The sequence below is a fragment of the Hippocampus comes genome, unplaced genomic scaffold, assembly GCF_001891065.2.
Source record: "Hippocampus comes isolate QL1 unplaced genomic scaffold, H_comes_QL1_v1.1 scaffold202, whole genome shotgun sequence".
In the NCBI taxonomy this organism is placed as follows: Eukaryota; Metazoa; Chordata; class Actinopteri; order Syngnathiformes; family Syngnathidae; genus Hippocampus; species Hippocampus comes.
In genome coordinates this window covers 898625-918087 of record NW_017805829.1, presented here as the reverse complement: position 1 = coordinate 918087, position 19463 = coordinate 898625, and the positions used below count along the sequence as shown (strand labels likewise).

Genomic DNA, 19463 nt, shown 5'->3' with positions numbered 1-19463 from the left:
ATAATAAATTAAATCGGTCCCTTAACGCTTATAACAATAAATCTTAAAGCAATCAAAAATACAGTCAGAACATTGACTATTTTACAATACTTTTTTCATTAGTATTTGTTTAACTTTACAACAGAGAAAAAATGGCAAAAAATCTTGTTTTTTTTTTTTTTAGGGGTCATTGTGCTTGTTTTTTTTTTTGTGTGAAAAACAACGATCAGCAAAAATTGGGCATTACAGTACCTTAATTGCTTGTGGAGGCTCTCAGTCGTACAGGAAAGTTCCATCGTAGAAAGGGTTCTGTAAGTCCTCATCTGTACCTGTGGGTACAGATGAGGACTGACAGAACCCTTTCTACGAAAGTACCTTAATTGGTCCATTTTGTTTTTTTTTTACTTAACTGAAGTAGTCGCGATGGCTTGTACCTGAAAAACTCACACAGTCAAGGTAACATTTTTTTTTTTACTCTGATGGGCAACTATTTAAAGGGAGTGTTAATTTGTCCTCTGGTGCTCATTTGGACATTTGGGATATGTTCTTTTTAAGGAAATCCAATCTATGTAAATTGGGTGTGATGAGGTCGGCTGTATTTTAAAGCAGGTTGCTTCTGACGGCCATATGAATTATCGCCTCTGGAGGGTAAATCCACCTGGCATTGTATGCCACCCTCACCTTCAACCTCCAGTGATACACGCTCAGTCAGCACAGCGCCGGATAACCCGACAAAGATTCCGCCGCTCTGACTTTCATGCCCTCCACATGTTTATTTTTCATTCAGCAAGGTGACAGCATTGGCTCTGTGCAGCCCTCCTGAGGCATGAACATGCCGGCCATTTGCTTTTCCAACTGTAATGAAGAATGCGGCCTCATAAATCAAATTCGCTTGGGTCATGAAGCTGAGAGATTTAAGTCAGCAAATGATGAGCGTGTGAACATTGTGAATCACATTTGTGTCACTTTTCAAGAAGGGAAAAAAAAAAGAAATACTATGGCAAAATTCATCCATCCATCGATTTTCAAATCCGCTTATACTCATAAGGGTCGCATGCATGATGGAGCCTATCTCAGCTGTTTTCATGCAGTAGGCGGGGTACACCCTGAACTGGTTGCCAGCCAATCGCAGGGCACACATAGATGAACAACCATTCGCTTTCACATTCACACCGAGGGACAATTTAGCGTGTTCCATTAGCCTGCCATGCATGTTTTTGGAATGTTGGAGGAAACCGGAGTACCCGGAGAAAATCCACCCAGGCACGGGGAGAACATGCAAACTCCACTCCTGCACCTCTGCAATGTGAGGCCGACGTGCTGGCCAGTCAAACAACGTGCCGACTGATCGCAAAAGTTTTTTACAAAATACAAATTATTAGATGTAAAAAGAAACACATTGAGTGTAAATTGATGACTAAATATATTCTATTCGGTAAAAACTAAAACAGGGGTACCTCTACTTACAAACGTCTCTTCATACGAAATTTTCAAGTTATGAAAGGCCTCAACAGGAAAATATTGCCTCTTGTTACGAAAGAAATTTCAACTTACGAAAGGTAAAAATACAGTCTGGCTACCGTGTGTCCATGGAGCCTCCTCGTCATTTGCCCCTCGGGCCATGAGGCGTTCTGATAGTTTTACGTAAATGTTAATCACCCAGAAAAAGTGTTCACCAGTCGGGGGATCGCTCACTATGCTGATGTTTGCCTTGGACATTTTCGAAGGATTGTTAAAAGCTGAGAAAATCAAACGTCCTTGGATCAGTTCTTTACCAAATGCCAGGCAAAATCCACTTCTGAGAGAGAGAACATGAACTAAAGAGAGCAAAAAACGAGGATGCAGTTAGAAGTTAAATGACCATCATTTTTATTCTTTATTCTTTGTTTTTTACATTTTGCACAACTCTCATTTATTCTGCAATAATCTAATTGTAACATGTATTTGTTCTATATTGTGTAGCATTTTCATGCTTTAGAACAGCGGTCCCCAACCTTTTTTGCCCCACGGACCGGTTTCATGTTAGACAATATTTTCAGGGACCGACATTTAAACTGTGGTGGATAAATACCACAAAATAATATGATATGACCTGCATGATACTGTGGTATTTCCGAAACATAATAATAAACACGAATCTTGACACGAGGAATGTCCTATTTGGCCGACGTACTCTGGTCGCGATGGTAACGTTTAAACGTGCCTTCAAAATAAGACACAGCAAATGTAAAGTGCATGAAAAATATGACTCATCATCGCGCATATTCTGCAGCGGGGGCTTGGTGCGTGGGAATCTCCCGTTGAGATAAATCCGTATATTAAGTAGGACTCCTGATACTTTCTATTAAATTTAGCCTTCTCTTTCTTGAAAGTCGTAGGCTCCTCTTCTGACTCCTGGCTGGGCTTTTTCCCCTTCCCAAAGACATTAGTTTTTTACTCATTTTGCTAGCTCTTGGATTTCATTTTAGCGGTAACCCATCACGTGACCGAGAAGCGCGCCTTGACCTGCGTCAAGAGTGACATATTGTCGATGGAGTTAACAGTGAGAATCTGGTAATCTTTCAAAATAAAACATATTTCAGATCGTGAAATAAATAAAATGGAAGTAATGTCAGTTATTTATTCTTTCTGTGTGGTCCGGTACCAAATGACCCACGGACCGGTATCGGTCTGTGGCCCGGGGGTTGGGGACCACTGCTTTAGAAAACATTTATGTTTTTTTGGGGGGGCGGGTGGGGGTTGGAACGGATAAGGGCATATACATGCAAAAATATGATCAATACTGTATCTGACAATCATAGAAAATAATAGGAACCCCCCCCCAAAATGTCAAAAAATTTAATTGTTTACAGTAAACAAAGAAAAAAAGCTTGACCAATGAACCACATCCTGCTTGATCAGACACATAGCAGCCTGCTCTTGTGAATTTGCCATGATGCCTATGACTGACATGTGATCACTCCACAATGTTTCCTTGTTGATTTTTGTCATGTAATTTATTTTAAGGCAAATATGTATTTTTTTTACTACTACTCTCATTCGCAACCCTTTTTAAATCCAACCAGTCTAGTCGCACAAATGTGCTTGAGTCGCAACCAATCAACGTGGCTCTTCCAGGGTGATGGCTTTGAGTGATGATGCAACAGCCAGCAATGTTGGATGGAATTATGCCATAAGCCGATTTTTCTCAACGACGAGAGGCTCCGGTCAACCTCCCGCCACCGGTGCACGCACCGGGATTAGCGCAGATACCACGAAACGTTGACGAAGACTGCTAAAGATAGCCCGGGGAGACATGCAGATGTGACTGAATTTAAAAATGTATCACAAAATAAAAAAATTACAAATTTTCACCAGGATAGCCAACAGTTTATTGCTCCCTCTCATTATGTGTTATTTTGAGTCAAGTCCAATTTTTGGTGATGACTCATGCAATTGACCCATTGCTCAGGCCACTTTATACTGGCTTCTCATCACCTTTAGAATAGATTTTAACACTTCAGCTACTTGTGTATAAATCACTGAATGGATTGGGTCCTGAAAACATGAACAAAGTGTCAATTGAATATACTGTAAACCCAGTTAGTCTTTGAGGTCTGCGCAGTTGGGTCAATTAGTGGAGCCTGGGTTTCAAAGCAAATATGGGGAAGCAGCAATTAGCTGTTATGCTGCATAGAAGTGGAATAAACTGGCATAAAAAAGTGAAGTCAGCCCCAAGTATAAATGCTTTTCAATAAAGGTTACAAACTATGGGTTTTTTTCCATATCTTTGATGAAAATCTTTTCAGCAGTAAAATCAATTTCATTCTAATTTTGGAAACCGACTTATTTCTTTGCTTTGATTTTAAATGCTTTTAAATCTTTTGTTTGTATACGCATTTCATTGTCAATGTACACACTTTTAATAATACTCAAGCTATTTTTGTTCTATTTTTTGATTGTTGATTATAAATGCTTATAGCTGTTGTCCTTGTAAATTATGTGAGGACAAAGTCAATGTTGGGGCGCTATTATGTCAATTTTGATGTCACAATTGTGTGAAATATATATTTTTTTCCAATAACAGGCAGAAAATTTTTACCTGGTTGTGTAATTTTACCCTCGATGGGCGAGCAGGCGCTCCAAGCACTCAACTATTTGTATTGGTATGCAAGACACTAAAAAGTCAATTTTTGTTCATAAATTCACTTTAAATCTAATTTGGACGCATTAGCTAGCACTTCCAATACAATTTAGTGGCACAAAACTTTTCATTTAGCTGCAGCGACTCAGACACAAACCATTTATTTTCGGAGTTTGGCAACCTCACAAAACCCCTGCACCTTTTTACTTTCTCCACTCACGTAAATCCTTCAGAGCTGCGTGAAGAAATAATCTGTCTTGACGTCTCACTTTTTTGTTACATCAAGAGCATTCTCATTTTTTTTTCTTTCCAGACACTTCTCAAAGCGTTATATAAAGTGTGAAAATTGAGCGTTTAAATGCGGCACGCTGCTTCCCAGGGTGTTGGAGGATGACCGCGGACAGCTGGGCAACTCATTTGAAGGGTCATCAAGATTTAATGTTTTACATCAACGGCTTCACTGGAGATCCCTTTATCGACTGCGGCACTGTTGACTTTATTACGTATCATACAGACACATGCACACAATGGAAATGTAAAAAAAAAAAAAAATTTGAAAAAGTAAGGTCATCTTATCTGGTATCTCCTCCCCACTGAACTCAGTGAGGTGTATACGCGTGCACACATGTGCACGCGCGCATGCACTCACGCACGCATGCACACACGCACGCACACACACACACACACACACACACACACACACACACACACACACACACACACACACACACACACACACGCGCACACACGCACACTCGCAAAAACACTGTGTAGTTGCTTTGAAGCCCCCTCGATCTCAACCATCATTTTCTTTCCCAGGCCCTGAAATCCCCCCATCTCAGAGCAGCACAAGAGCAAAAGACATGCTTGATTATTGTGCAAGCTCCAACATCAAGCACTAAAAAGCATAAGCAAGTGCACACATCTACCAAACAATCCCAAAATTTGATTTATTTTAGAAATGTGAACTCCAAATAAAAATTGTGTGTAAAAGTATTCTCAACTCAACTCAACTCAAATGTATTTATAGAGCACTTTCAAACAGCCATCGTTGCACACAAAGTGCTGTACAGGGAGCAACTAACATATACAACAGTAAAGCAAAGCAACAAATCAATAACAAAGACGGTAGAGAGCACCAAACAGTATGACTAAGATCATAATTTGGGTCATGCTGAGTCAAATGTCAAAGAATACAAGTGAGTTTTGAGGCGGGTTTTAATTAAAGATGGGCAGCGAGGAGGCTTGCCGAATGTTCAGTGGGAGGTCATTCAAGAGAAAGGGACCAGCAACGGAAAAGGCTCGATCCCCTCTGAGCCTCCGTTTAGTTCTTGGTACTTCTAATAATGTCTGGTCCGCAGACCTGAGGCGCCGGGCAGATGTGTAGGGGCGGATGAGCTCAGAGAGGTAAGGTGGCGCGAGGTCATTTAGAGATTTGAAAACAAATAATAGGATCTTGAAAATAACTAAAATGGAGAGGGAGCCAGTGAAGGGATGCCAGAGTAGGAGTTATGTGCTCCCTCTTCCGAGTACCAGTCAAGAGGCGAGCAACGGCATTCTGGACCAGCTGGAGGCGCTTAATGGAGGATTGGCTGACTCCAAAGTAAAGTGCATTGCAGTAATCGAGCCGAGATGTGACGAAGGCATGAATCACTCTCTCAAAGTGTTATTGAGAGAGGAGAAGTTTTACTTTGGCCAGCTGTCTAAGATGAAAGAAGCTGAATTTAACAACGGCACCAATTTGCCGGTCAAGTTTAAAATCACTGTCCAGTTTAATATCCAAGTTTGAGACTGTTGACTTAAGATAAGGAGACAGGGGGCCCAAGTCTACAGGATGAGATGTACAAGGGCCACTGGGACCAAACAGTATCACCTCTGTCTTCTGTTCATTAAAATTCAAGAAATTATGTGCCATCCAGGTTTTGATTTCTTCCAGGCAGGATAAAAGTGGCCTTAATGAGAAAGTGTCTTTTTTGTTCAGTGGGACATAGATCTGATAGTCATCTGCATAGTAGTGGAAGGAAATACCATGTTTCCTTAAGATGGAACTCAATGGGAGCAGATACAGTGAGAACAGCAGAGGCCCCAGAATTGAGCTCTGTGGGACACCACATGACAGAGGAGCAGTACATGACTCAGAGCAGCCAAGGCTGACACAAAAGGTTCTGTCAGTATTTTGAGGGTAAAACGTCAATTGTGTTGTGTGTCTTCTCTCGGAAAAGTGTCATGTAATGAGAGTAAAGTTTAAGGGCCCTATTTTTGTGCTGAGCGCAAATCTAGCACAAAACACAGTCTTACTGTGCGCCAACAGCGATTACTCTGAGACTGCAACTGAAGCTCATCTTCCTCTAAAAATCCCACCCCGGGAATGAAAAAAAGTGGTGAAATATGTACTGCTGTGTGTACATTTCATTGACTAGACATTTGCTGGAATAGCTTCATCTTTTGTTCAGAATCAGCTACTTCTCAAAGGTAACTGACAGGACTGCCTTTTCATTCATGCCCATGGTGCCACGGCTCTTTTACACAATTGGAAATTGAGCATCTATTACTTTGTAGAGTGGGTTGTTCCACTGCGCAAAAATGGGCGGTCATTGGATAAATGCTGGGGTTTATCCGGCCCATTGGATGCTCAGCGCCTCTGGGGCTCTATGGGGCAGCGGGCTGGCCCGGACGCTCGGCTTGTGCATGATGATTGGATGGTCTTTGGCGGAGCTGATCTTCCCCTCAAATGAATGACCAGCAGCCACCACTGCTGTGCGCAAGGGTGGAGTTTCTTTCCTTTTGGTATTTTGCGTGACAATGCACAGGTGGGATTGGGTGTAAAGCGGTATTTACGCCTTTGTGGGATGGAGTAGTCTTTTCCTTGTCAATCCTCGCTGCATCCCATATTTGCATCAAAATCAGGGCACAGTATGCCTGAGTACGGCATGCTTGACACTGCAGAAACAAAACTAGACTCGCTGGGGTCTGTCCATGGCATTAGCTGGTAAACTGCCAGATCTCCCATTGCAAATGATGTAGTCGGCCATGCATGTGACACGGGAGATTGGAGACCAACTTGCAACCCCGATTGTGCGTCTGTCTGTGGCATCCACCACGACCAAACACACCAAAATCGCATTATACCACCCGTGCCTTAAGTTACACCTGCTTTTCGAGATTTCAAAATATAGTCTACTTTTTGGGACCAAATTTGCAGATGTGCTGCGGGGTTGCCGCGGGAATGGAGGGCAGCATAGCATGTCTATAAAATTCACAAATACACTGAGCTGGACCATTGCCGCAGCACGTAAATGACAATGCGCTCAGTTTTACACAGAGCACAGACAATTTTCTATTACCAAACTCTTAGATGAGTCCGGGTTGAAGCAACTCCGTGCGCCGGAACGCCCAGAGAGAGGCAACACGGCTCCAACCACGCTAGACCAGACTTGCGCTGGCATGAAAATGAAATTACTCTCGTTTTTATGCCAAGTGCATGGGCACCGGGGGAATATTATCAGGTTCAAATCAGACTCTGAAACAATAATTTTAAGAAATTAGTTTCAAACCTCCAAACAAGAATAAAATCATAGTTGTGTTGATTTTGAGGAAAGAAATATAGTTAGGTGAAATAATTTTTTCCTGCAAGAAAATCGTGAATAATCCATCCATCTCTCCATCCATTTTTAGATCGGCTTTATCCATGCAAGGGTCGCGGGGGATGCTGCAGCCTCTCCCAGCTGTCTTCGGGCAGTTGGCGAGGAACACCCTGAACTGGTTGCCAGTCAATCGCAGGGCAATCGTGAATAATAAAGAAAAAATAATATTTTAACATCAAAAGTCAAATTTTAAAAACGGAATTTTGAAAGCTCAAACAAGACTAAAATCATCATTATGCAAAAATTGTCATTTTTTTTTAATGAGAACCAAAAAGGCTTTTTTTCTCTTTTTCATGAAAAAGAAAAAAAGGCAAAAATTGCTTTGAAGTCCCTCTGTATCCACCTTCATTTTCTTTGCCCCCCCATGCCCCCCACCCCCCAGCCCCCATCTCTCGCATTCATCAAAAAAGCACCACGAGATAGCTGACATACTGAATTATTGTCAGAGTCTCAACACAAAGCACCAAAAGTCACACACGCAAACTGCATACAAAACAATCCGAGAACAAAGTGCGGACGGGGAAAGCTGAGTGTTATGAGATGAAAGTTGTAATTCAACAAGACATAATGTAGTATCCGGACAATTTTTAAAAATCCAAAACAAAAATTAAATCATGACAGAAAAAGTCATAATTCTCCAGAAAATGTATTCCAAAATGTAAAAAGTTATTTCAGAATTGTGTGAGGAAGGTTAGAACTTTGGAAAAAGAAAACCCATTTTGTGAGAATGATTCTCTTTCGTAGAAAACAACAAAGAATGCCATATTTTTAGAAGAATATATAGAAGAATAATGTTGGGATAATTTGTAAAATGGTCTCATTACAATTTGTTTTCATACAAAATTGTCAATTTAAAAAAGAAATTCAACTTTTCAAGATGTTTCAATATATTTTAGCAAGAGAATTTCTCCAAACGGGACTAAACAAACTTGTACAAAATTTTGAGAAGAAAAAGCAGTATATTTTTCAAGGAAAGAATATGTGAATATAACAAGATAAGTAGAAATTCAACAAGAAAAATATTCAACAAGAAAAAACTCCAAAACTGACTAAAATAGTAATTGTGCAGGAAGTGTTGGGGAAAATGCATTTTGAGAAGGAAAAACATAATTATTTTCAAGGGGAAAAAAAAAGTTATTTTTGCAAAACTACTCTTGCAAGAAAAATGGGAATATTAAAAGAATAATTGAAATTCAATGAGAAAACAACATTTCCCATACGCAAATTAAAAAAGGGAATTTCAAATCTCCAAATAACAAAAAAATCATCATTAAGTTATTGTATTTATTTTTGAAAAAAATATATATATATTTTTTAAAAACAATTATCGTTAGCCACAAAATTATAATAAACATAAATTGACAATTGTGTAAAAAATGACGTCATAATTCAACGACAACCCTGCTTTAATTTTGTTAGAAAACCCGAACCTTTGCCTTCACTGTATTAAATATAAAAACCATTTGGCTGTGTTTTTCATGTCAGACTTACGTTAATGTCATTCAGGTTCAAGGCGTTAAGATACTGATTGTTCCTTTTCCACAGGATGGGCGGGCGGCGCTGGCCCGTGATGGCGCAGGTCAGCACTGCGCTTTGGCCCACCGTCACAGTCTTCACCGTCACCCTCTGGTGGTCCGGGAGATCCAGCAGGTACACATCTATTGACCACAGGACGATACAGAGTCACGGAGGCCATCTTGTATTTTGCAGGTTTCATGGGTTTGAATACAAAGGCAAAATAGATCGTGAACTAGCACTAAATCAGAATAAGGACCTGCAGTGTAAATCCATCCTGAGAGACCAAAATGTGATCATTAATGAACACAAGGTTATTTGCTGGTGTGCAACAGAGCCTGAATTAAAATAACAATCTTGGTATTGCAATTTAATGAGAGAGAGGAGTTCAATAATTTACCAATCCCTGAACAACTGAAGAAGGGAATTGTCAGCGAAAGTATATTGAAGGCTCACCTTGGCTTCAATCATTTTTAGCAGCGATTATTGTTCATGCTGAGACACAGGACAATTATCTCTCAACAATTAAAGAATATCGACCACTAGCAAACGGGCACACGTTCAAAAATCAGGCTGTTTGGGCTATGAATTGGACTTAAATTTCCCCATTGTGAGACAAATAAAGGTTTTCTTACCTTACAAAGGTTTTCTTAAAGATACCTGTTTTGAGCCACAACCTTAATCACCCTGAACAAAGTACACCCTAACTTTCCTGAATCTTAGCCCTAGCTCTGAACCCATTTAAAGAAGCTCGAATCTTAAAGTCGAATCCTGTCAACCCAAAGCCCAACCCCCAGCGCTGACCCTTCAACAGAGCTGGTCTGCCAACTGACCTCAAAGGTCAACTGTGAAGTAATTTCAGAAAATCCCAAATGAGATATTTTTATGTCACCAGTAAAATAGTGAGACAAACTACATTAACATTATGTTGCACATACAGCACATTTGACAATAAAGTTGTACTTGACCTGATTAAATAAAGCATGGAAAAAAATCTTTTCTCTTTCGTAAATTTGACAAATTCATCGTTTTCTCGAAGTGAAACCTTGGTGAGCAACAAACCCGAAAGTGTAACATCAATTCAAGAACAACAATGGCACAGCTCAATCGGGAAAGTGTCCAAAGCCAGTCTGAAATTGATTCAGAAAGCGATTTTTCGAATTTGTCTGAGGGGGTCCAGGTGTTTGAAGAGTTGGAGGAAGAGGAGGTTGTTGGCAAGATGTGTATTGGATCATACTTGTACGAACCAGATGCTCAGGATTTGCTGTGCCCGAAATACTGGACGTGGAGTGGAGACGCGACCTATCATGAATGGAAGAATGGTAAGCTATATATTGCTAGGCTAATCACCGCAGCCTATATAGCTGCAGTGATTAGCCTAGCAATATTTTGTGCAATTCATAGTGGGTTGGTGTCCGACATTGGCATTGCTAAGGTACCGGTAATTCTGTTGCATTGTTGGCCGGTCCCTCCATGCATTGTACAAAGCCAGCCAGAAATCGATTCAGAAGGCGACGTTGTAAACTAATCTGAGGGGATACAGGAGGAGGTTGTTGGCAAGATGTACCGTATTGGCCCGAATATCAGACGGTGTTTTTTGCATTGAAATAAGACTGAAAAAGTGGGGGTCGTCTTAGATTCGGGGTCTAGACATTATACCCATTCACGACGCTAGATGGTGCCAGATATCATTGAAGCGAATGCTGAACTTGACTCCCCAGGCCAAAGCGAACCCGTCACGAAAAATAAAAATAAAAATAGCGGTAGCACGAAGAAGAAAAGTAAAAATATAGAGGTAAGAAGGAAAAGAGAAGAAAATAACAGAAGAGATAACTGAAAATGTTAAACGTAGCGACAATCTGGAGAAAAGTGGGTCGAAGATCGGCCAGGTTAACTGGCAGCTGAGAAGTTATGGGGTAAACTTCAAGATGCTTTTTCTCTCAAATATATTGTAGTAATCATTAGTTTCAGATGTACTGTAATTATTTTCTGTATAAAAATTAATTTGGTGTTCAAAAAGACCTTTTACAAATTTGAGTCTTGAAAAAGAGGGGGTCGTCTTATAATCGGGGCCGTCTTATATTCGGGCCAATACGGTATATTGTACTATACATGTACGAGCCAGGTGCTCACGATGCAGAAAATGTCGTGCCCGAACGGCTGGACGTGGCGTAGAGATGAGATGTATTGGGATTGGAAGAATGGTACCGGTAATCTATTTCGGCAGCAGTTATTAGCCTTGCGTTATTGTTTGCAATTCGATGCGGTGCTGTGCTGTAAACCGCGCACGATGGGATTACCTACTTGGTCCATCCATTTCTACTAGCACTGAGAACACAAGTTATAGTGGGTCAGTGCCCTACATTGTCATTGCTGAGGTAGTTCTGCTGCGTTGTCCTCCACTCCGCACGTTACATTGGCAACATTTTTGGTTGCAAACCATTCAAGATGATTCCATCCATACACTAATGTAGTTAGAAATATTTTATTTACATGCAGAATTTTTTTCTTGCCTGAATGTGAACAGTGCGTCGTCACACATGTTTTTTAATATGGTCTGCCGTGTGGTTGTGAAAATACTCGCCAGTCAACCAAGCGTGTCAGAGGAGACAAATAATGATAATAAGAAGAATGAGTCTGACTCATTTTGTACAGAAACGTCCATGGCGAAAAATGTCAGGAAATTCTTTTTTGGGGATGTTTATCTGGCTGGCTGAGGCATTTCAGGGAAACGACAAATTCGGTTGTTGAGGGAACACCAAATTTGCTGACAGTACTGGCACTGCCGGCCAAAACATGAACATGCCATTTTTAGTATTTCAGCTGTATAACTTGTTGATTATGTGTCAAAACTTGCACATTAAATGAGAATTTAAGACATAGTTCCTGCATTTATTGCCAAAGCATTTATGAGTGGTACAGTGAAAATAAGCAGAAATCTGATTTACAGTATGTGCACCTCCATTTTCTGCTTGTGCCCTGTAGAATCTGAAGTTAGCGCGCTGCTCGTAAAACAAGTTAGTCTGTAGCTCTTCCTGATAGATACAAGAATGTACAGTTCCCAACGGTGGATGGAGGGCGGCATGCATGGTGTCCAGGAATTGCATGAAGCACTGAGTGAAGTCACTGAGTTGTGTTCCACAACCACGCGTCTTAGAGAGAGCCTGCTCTAAGCTTTCTCTTCAAAACAGACTCCATTAGTTGTGCTCCTGAAGGTGTAAAATCCAAACCTAAAGACCCCTGCGCATTTCTGTCTTAACCTTCCCTGTCTTGGCGGCCAAACTTCGAGAGCCCAACTGGCCAATGGGAGCAGAGTGCTCGGGAGAATGGTGAGGCTCACAGCTAAGACTGGTAATCTCTCTCTTGGCCGACTAAATCGCCGCCCGGATCACAGCGAAATAAGAGGATTAATAACGCCCAGTGGTCCAAACCTCCACCACCTCTCCATGAACTATCATTGTTGTGTTTCATGTGCGTCTGTAATGATTCAAAGAAGAATATTTCCATGAGCCAGTAGCAGCGATGAATCCTCAGCAAGTTTTCTCCTCGATATTATATACTGTATTTATAATAACAATTTGCATAAAGGGTGACAAAAATGGTACAAATAAGCATAACAGTACTGTAATGAATAATATGTCTCCTGTATACAGTACTGTAACACCTTATGAATATGTAATTAATAAATTTAAGGATACAAAACTAAGAAAAAAAAACCACCCAAAAACCTTACATTTTTTTGGTTATGTTGTAAAGCAACATTCGAATTTTCTATCCATTCGTGAAAAAATAATTGATAGAAAATAAAAGTATTGATTTGTTAATTTTTAGCTGATTTAAATTGGAATTTAAATCAATGATTTTTGAAATCAAACAATCCTAATCCCAAAGGCACTTCATACTGTACAGTACTGTACTGTATAGCCAATGTACTGTTGTGCACAAAGAGAAAAAAAGGGAAAGAAATTGCGAAATTTACGATCAGCATTCACTTTCACTTACATCAATTTCTTGGATGTCTTTTATTTTGCCTCCTCCATCTTTCATTTTCATCACTTTTACCCTCTCTTCTAGCGTCAGAGCTCTTGTCTTAGCTGCTTGGCATCCAAAGGTCCGTTTTGTAGCCATTTTAGCAATGCAACGAAATACTTCCTGGACTACTGCGCATGTGTAAACCAGTGTGGTGGTTGCTGTTGTAGTTTCGGAGCAAAGCAGTAGGAGTCGCTGTTGGCTGAGGGTGGATTAGACTTTTGCGGAAGGCTTGTTTTCGTTGTAGTGTATCTTGTCGCGAGGCAAGAGGATAGAAAATGATTTTGTATAACGGAACAGGGGGATTTTTCGTTGTAGGGGAGCAGAAAATTGGGAATGGCTTTCCCAGCTGTCTTCGGAAAGTAGGCGGGGGACACACTGAACCGGTTGCCAGCCAATTGCAGGGCACACGACCATTTGCGCTCACAATCACTGTGTCGGGCAGGGGCTCACTTAAGCCTGGATCATTTATGGAAGTGACAGAGAATCTTCGTTGCATGAACAAATGTTAGTTTTTCCAAATCATATCACTTGCAAGCCAATTCTCTTCGAGTGTCATGTAAGATGAGTTTTAATAACACATAAAGTGTTCTGAGATTTTCGTTTGTGGTATCTTGAAACTATTTATACAAGAAATTGTAAATATCTGTGTGGAGTGGCAATTTCAGGCAGCTTCTTTGCTCTCCCCGCGGGGGTTGGTCCCTCAAGGAGGATTACTATAATTTTGTTAAAATAATCACAATTTCAATTGGTTAGGGATCGTTTGGGCTCTACATTTTTTCTGCCATTTTCTGAAGTGGAACAGGTGGTACAAAGTCGGCACTGCAAACTGAGACTTGAATTAGAAACTTTTTTTGAAACCATTTTTTCCCACCCTGCATGGTTTCCTGGGCAAGTAAAACACATCCAGGATTCTCCAGATTTAGAAGGTACTGTAAAGACGTGAGGAAATTGCATCTGTCGTCCGATGAGCTCAGGCTAAGTCTATTCTCCGCCTCTTCTCCTCTCGGGCACCAAATCCCGGCAAAGTCAGATTTGTTCGGCAGCTGCTTAGTGGTGATTCAAAATCCCATTCCCATAATGTCGTCCTCTAACTGTTCAATCTTGTCAGCTAACGCCGCCAGGACGCGCTACAAGCTACAAACTCCATTTGCTGTTGATCCCCAGAGGGAGGGCGCAAGGTAAACTACTCAGAAAGGATTATTTTTTCGGGGCGAGTTTCCCCTATGGGACATATGAGTTAGGCGACAGGAAGTGTTAGTGTCTCATGCTCTTGTCGCATGTCTACTCCGTAAACAAACACAGTGTAGCTCTGCCTCTGCTCTTCATGTCACAAGAATGTGTACGAATAGAGATGCAATTTTTTTAAATGTACTTGTAAAAATATGACGTTCTTCCCTGAATAAATTTTGACTTCAACTTTATCTTGGGGAAGTACAGTTTTACTCTCGTAAAATTATGCCTATTTATCACAATGTAATTTTCCATTGTGATAAATTGTGATGAGGCAGCCCAGTGGTCGACTGGTTAGCATGTCGGCCGCACGGTGCAGGGTTCGATTCCGGCTCCGGCCTTCCTGTGTGGAATTTGCATGTTCTCATCGGGTCTACATGGGTGTTCTCCGGGTAGTCCAGTTTCCTCCCACATTCCAAAAACATGCATGGAAGGCTGATTGAACACTCGAAATTGTCCCTAGGTGTGAGTGTGAGCGCGGATGGTTGTTCGTCTCTGTGTGCCCTGTGATCAGGGTGTTCCCCGCCTACTGCCCTAAGACGGCTGGGATAGGCTCCAGCCCCCCCCCCCCCCCGCGACCCTAGTGAGGATAAAGCGGATCAGAAAATGGATGGATGGATGGCTGGATGGATGGATAATTATGAGAACATTTCCAAATACAACTGGATTATCGGTATGTGTGTGCAATAAACATAGGCTGCAGCCGAAATTTGATAGTAATGCACACACCCCTGAAAAAAATTATTAGTTACCTCTAGATGCCCCAAGATGGCTTAAAAACAGAACTTTTGTCTCAATGAAGCACCTCAACTTGCTTCAACATAGTTCATTGATACCAAGATGCCACAAGATGGTGCCAAAGCACAACTTTTGTCTGAATAAAGATTCTCAACTCGGTCCATCATAGTTCCTTAGCAGAAAGATGCCGTAGGATGAGGCCAAAGTATAACCTTTATTGCTTGGGCCTGAGAAATAAAACCGCAAGGAGATGAATTAGTAACAAAGCATATGGATTCCAAAAAGAGAAAATCTGTGAACATTTGAAGCCCAACTAATTGTGAGCCTTTTAAGTGTGAATCAAACAAGTCCAGCACTTTTCACTTTTGATATTTATCAGAACAGTAATTGGCCTTTCTGTATGACTCCAAGTCAGGAGTGACTTGACCTTCCCGGGGAAGGATCAACCTCAGACAACTAACCTGTAACAAGCAATTAAGGAGCAGGACTGAGGGAACGCGGCAGTACGGCCACATTTAAAATTGCCACGAGGGTCATAGCATGAAGACAAATTACAGGCCGGTTGCTTAACGCAACTCTTTCTCCCAGCCTGTCGCTCTCCTTCGACCGGTTGCCTTGTGGTTTTAACAGGCAGGTTCATCATCAACAACCAAAGCTACCAGCCAAGACTCGAAGTTGGATGACTCGGAGTGCAGATAAAAGCCTTTTTCTGCATGTCAGCGTACAGACAGGGAATGAAAATAAAAAAGACGGCGAGAACACAAAAGAAAAGGTTTCTGTGATCTTGGATGGCTCAGATGATTCGCGAGAGCTTCTCGGTTCCCAGAAGAAGGAGGACGGATTTCTGTTGTGATGCCACAATCTATGACAAAGACAGAAAGTCGTTTGAAAAACAAGCACTCTCTTTTGTCTTCCTTTCTTGTATTTGGGATTTTGATGTGGAGTGCCGCAACCAAAGACAGCAACACTTGCTCACATGTTGATGCCGTCTCACTTCCACTTTTTATCTTTTTTAGTGAAGGATCATGTTTAAGAGTTCCCTGTTCATAGCTTCTTTTATAGACAAAAGCGCACCTGAAGCGAAAGCAGACCTTCACCTGATACAAAAGTCTGCCTTTGATACTCTCCGTTGCTAGTTGCCTCTAAAAAGATGGTGACGAAACGACAGGTGACAAGGAGATTGATGGAAATTTGCCTGAAAGTCACTGTTGAACTCATAGCATGGGTCAATTTTATTAGTATTTTTTTTTTTACCCAACACGTGAATGTTGGATACCGGCACCCAAAAAATAACAGCTGCGATCCCACATGAATGCAATTTATTTGGCGGAATCCTGCACTGGCCTGACCCTTGGGGATATCTGGTACCCCATCTTACCCGCAGCCCACAAATGTGACCCATGAGTAACCGAACAAATAACCAAACAAATCAAGTGAAATAGATCCCTCTATTTGAAATGAATCCTGCGCAGGTCCATGTTATTTTTCATTCAGCATCCGTATCCAATCACTATTGAATTCTGCATTTGGCCTACAATCTGTCTATTTGACAAGAGTAAAAATAATTGATGCCATCCAAAGTAAATACATCTTATTTAACTGAATCCTGCACGGATCTGAGAGTAAAAACGCAACTCCGGCATCATATCTACCAATGTCAACATCAACGTGGCATCTTCAGTCCAAAGCAAGCGAGCATTAAACTGCACACGGACGCTGACTGAACAATTTGTCTCTTCCTCCCGCAAAGTAATGTCCACTTGAAACAAAAAATAGAAAAACAGTCTCGCTCAATGGAAAGCAGCTGGATGGCGCCGCTCTGATTTGTTTCACCCCAAGGACGAGTCTTAAGAAGAATTCCAATTGGAATCCGTTTTGCAGCCCGACCTCAGCCACTACGTTTAAATGAATGGCATCATGGAAAGAAGCGATAATGTAATGTGTTTGAAGGCTTTTTGATGGATTTTTTGATTTGAGACAGAGCTGATTCCATATCAGTTACTAACACTTGGAAAAACTCACCCCTGCATTAAAATCCTAACTGAAGTGTTAAACCCAAATGGTGTCTTATGTTGTGGAGGGGAGCTGTCCATTTCCTTATGGCCCTCCTTGGACACAGTTTCTTTTATTTCTCTATAAGGTGGAAGAAAGACCCAACACCACGCCGTCTTTTCTGCAGTTTATCACAACACAATACGAATCGGTTCAGGCTTCTGAGAGTTTCAGATTTTGTCAGGAAGCAAAGTAAAAATACAGTCTCACGTCTATATAGGGATAATATGTTAATGAGAGGTGGGCAGTTCTGCCCCTTATGTAAAAATCAGAAACAAAGGAAGGTTGATGCAATTTGATCTTGGCATGATGGGAAAGTCCAGACCTCTCCTGCTGTGCATAAATCTTGAGATAAGAGTTCCTCCTCAGGGGAACTTGACGGCCTTCAGGGAGTCTCCCGAGGCAGGGGACGCAAAAGAAGACACTTGGGAGCTGTTAATCACTCAAGGGAGAAGAAGATACAAACTTCACATTACATCCTTTGTTTTAAGACTTTAAACAGATGTTCAGGTGAGAGACTGGGACCAATAGTACTCATAGTAAGGCTAAATTCCTCAACACTTAACAACCCTAATGTGAATTCCCGAAACCCATAACCCAAAACCTCACTTGTAACACCAAGTTTTGTTGAAGACCCTAACCCGGACTTGACAACCCACTTTAAAACTATAACGTTGTGCTGAAACCCAACTTTGAAAGCTTAAGCTTGCCCTTAAACCCTACTTTGAGACTACAGATTGAAACTGGAATTCTATTTTGAAACCCATAGTTTGACATTCAAACCCGAATTTCATTCCTCTGTTTTGAAACCCTAACCCTACTTTGGAACCATAACACAGAATTTCACCCCTAATTTGAAACCCAAACTCTGTATTAAACTCTCACCCGGACTTAAAAGCCCTGTTTGTCTGTGAAACCCTAATCCTTATTTAAAAACGTGCTTTGCAACCATAACTCAGGCTTGAAACCTTAATTTGAAACCCAAATCCTGTTTTGAAACTCTAAACCTGATTTATAACCCTGGTTGAAAATCTTAACCGTAGTTTGACACTATAACCCTTGGTTTCTGGCGCATTGAAATGTGGATGGAATCTTATAGTTTACCCACAATTGATTGGGCCCTGATGCAGTAGATTATTCAAGCATCAACGTTGATGTCATTCATTAAGACATGACGTGCGTGTCTGGTGGCTTCCTCCATGCACGTTGATTCTGGCGTGAATAATGCATGGGTCTCGACAAAAGGTGGGCTGAGGCGCTCTTGTTCAGGTTCTGTTATCATGTAAAAATTTTGAAATTAACTCTGCTGACCATGGCTAGACTTTCACACAGGCGCTGTCCCACTTCTCTTACGGCTCTCATACAACAGCCTGAGGTGGGAAATTGCTGGATCGCCTTCGTGCCCTCCATCCTGTGTCACTGCTGTGTGGTCTCTTTTTTGAAAAAGGTCGCTGTCCCGCCTCTCTTACATCTCTGACATTCATCCATCCATCCATCCATCCATCCATCCATTTTCTGATCCACTTATCCTCACAAGGCTTGTGGGGCGTGCTGCAGCCTATCCCATCCATCTTTGAGCAGTGGGTGGGGGACACTCTGAACTGGTTGCCAGCCAATCGCAGGGCACACATAGACAAACAACCCTCCGCGCTCACACTCACACCTCGGGACAATGTAGAGTGTTCCATTAACCTGCCATGCATGCTTTTGGAATGGGGGAGGGAACCAGAGTACCCAGAGAAAAGCCACGGGGCTCGGGGAGAACATGCAAACTCCACACTGGAAGGTCGGAGCCGGAATCAAACCCTGCACCGTGAGGCCGACATGCTAACCAGTCGACCACTGGGCTGCCTCATCTCTGACAAAATATTAAATTTCCAGGCAGCATAAAAGGGACTTTTGGTTTGACTGGTTGTAAGAACATGCATTATGAAGAGACCGCATATCAGAGTCGACTGGAACACTCACCCATTAAAGATGCCATCCCCACATAACGTGTAATCATTAATTCTGCACAGAGAACTCTTTGCAGCATGCAGAAAGACTTCACGCTGTGCTGCTACTTGAGTTAAGGAACAAACTTCAAATGGCCTTGGAAGGTAACTTTGATGTATGTGTCTGTCTCTCTCTCTCTCTCTCTCTCTCTCTCT

At 41.6% G+C, this 19463-nt stretch overlaps 1 protein-coding gene across 2 annotated transcripts in view; it reads right to left on the bottom strand.

Moving 5' to 3' along the window:
• Positions 1-19463, bottom strand: part of fstl5 (follistatin-like 5) — a 137227-nt gene that overhangs the window by 38274 nt on the left and 79490 nt on the right. For both annotated transcript variants that reach the window (XM_019887445.1, XM_019887446.1), the window contains exon 7: positions 9238-9404. In XM_019887445.1, the coding sequence (XP_019743004.1) occupies positions 9238-9404 (167 nt within the window). The remainder of the gene's footprint in view (positions 1-9237; positions 9405-19463) is intronic.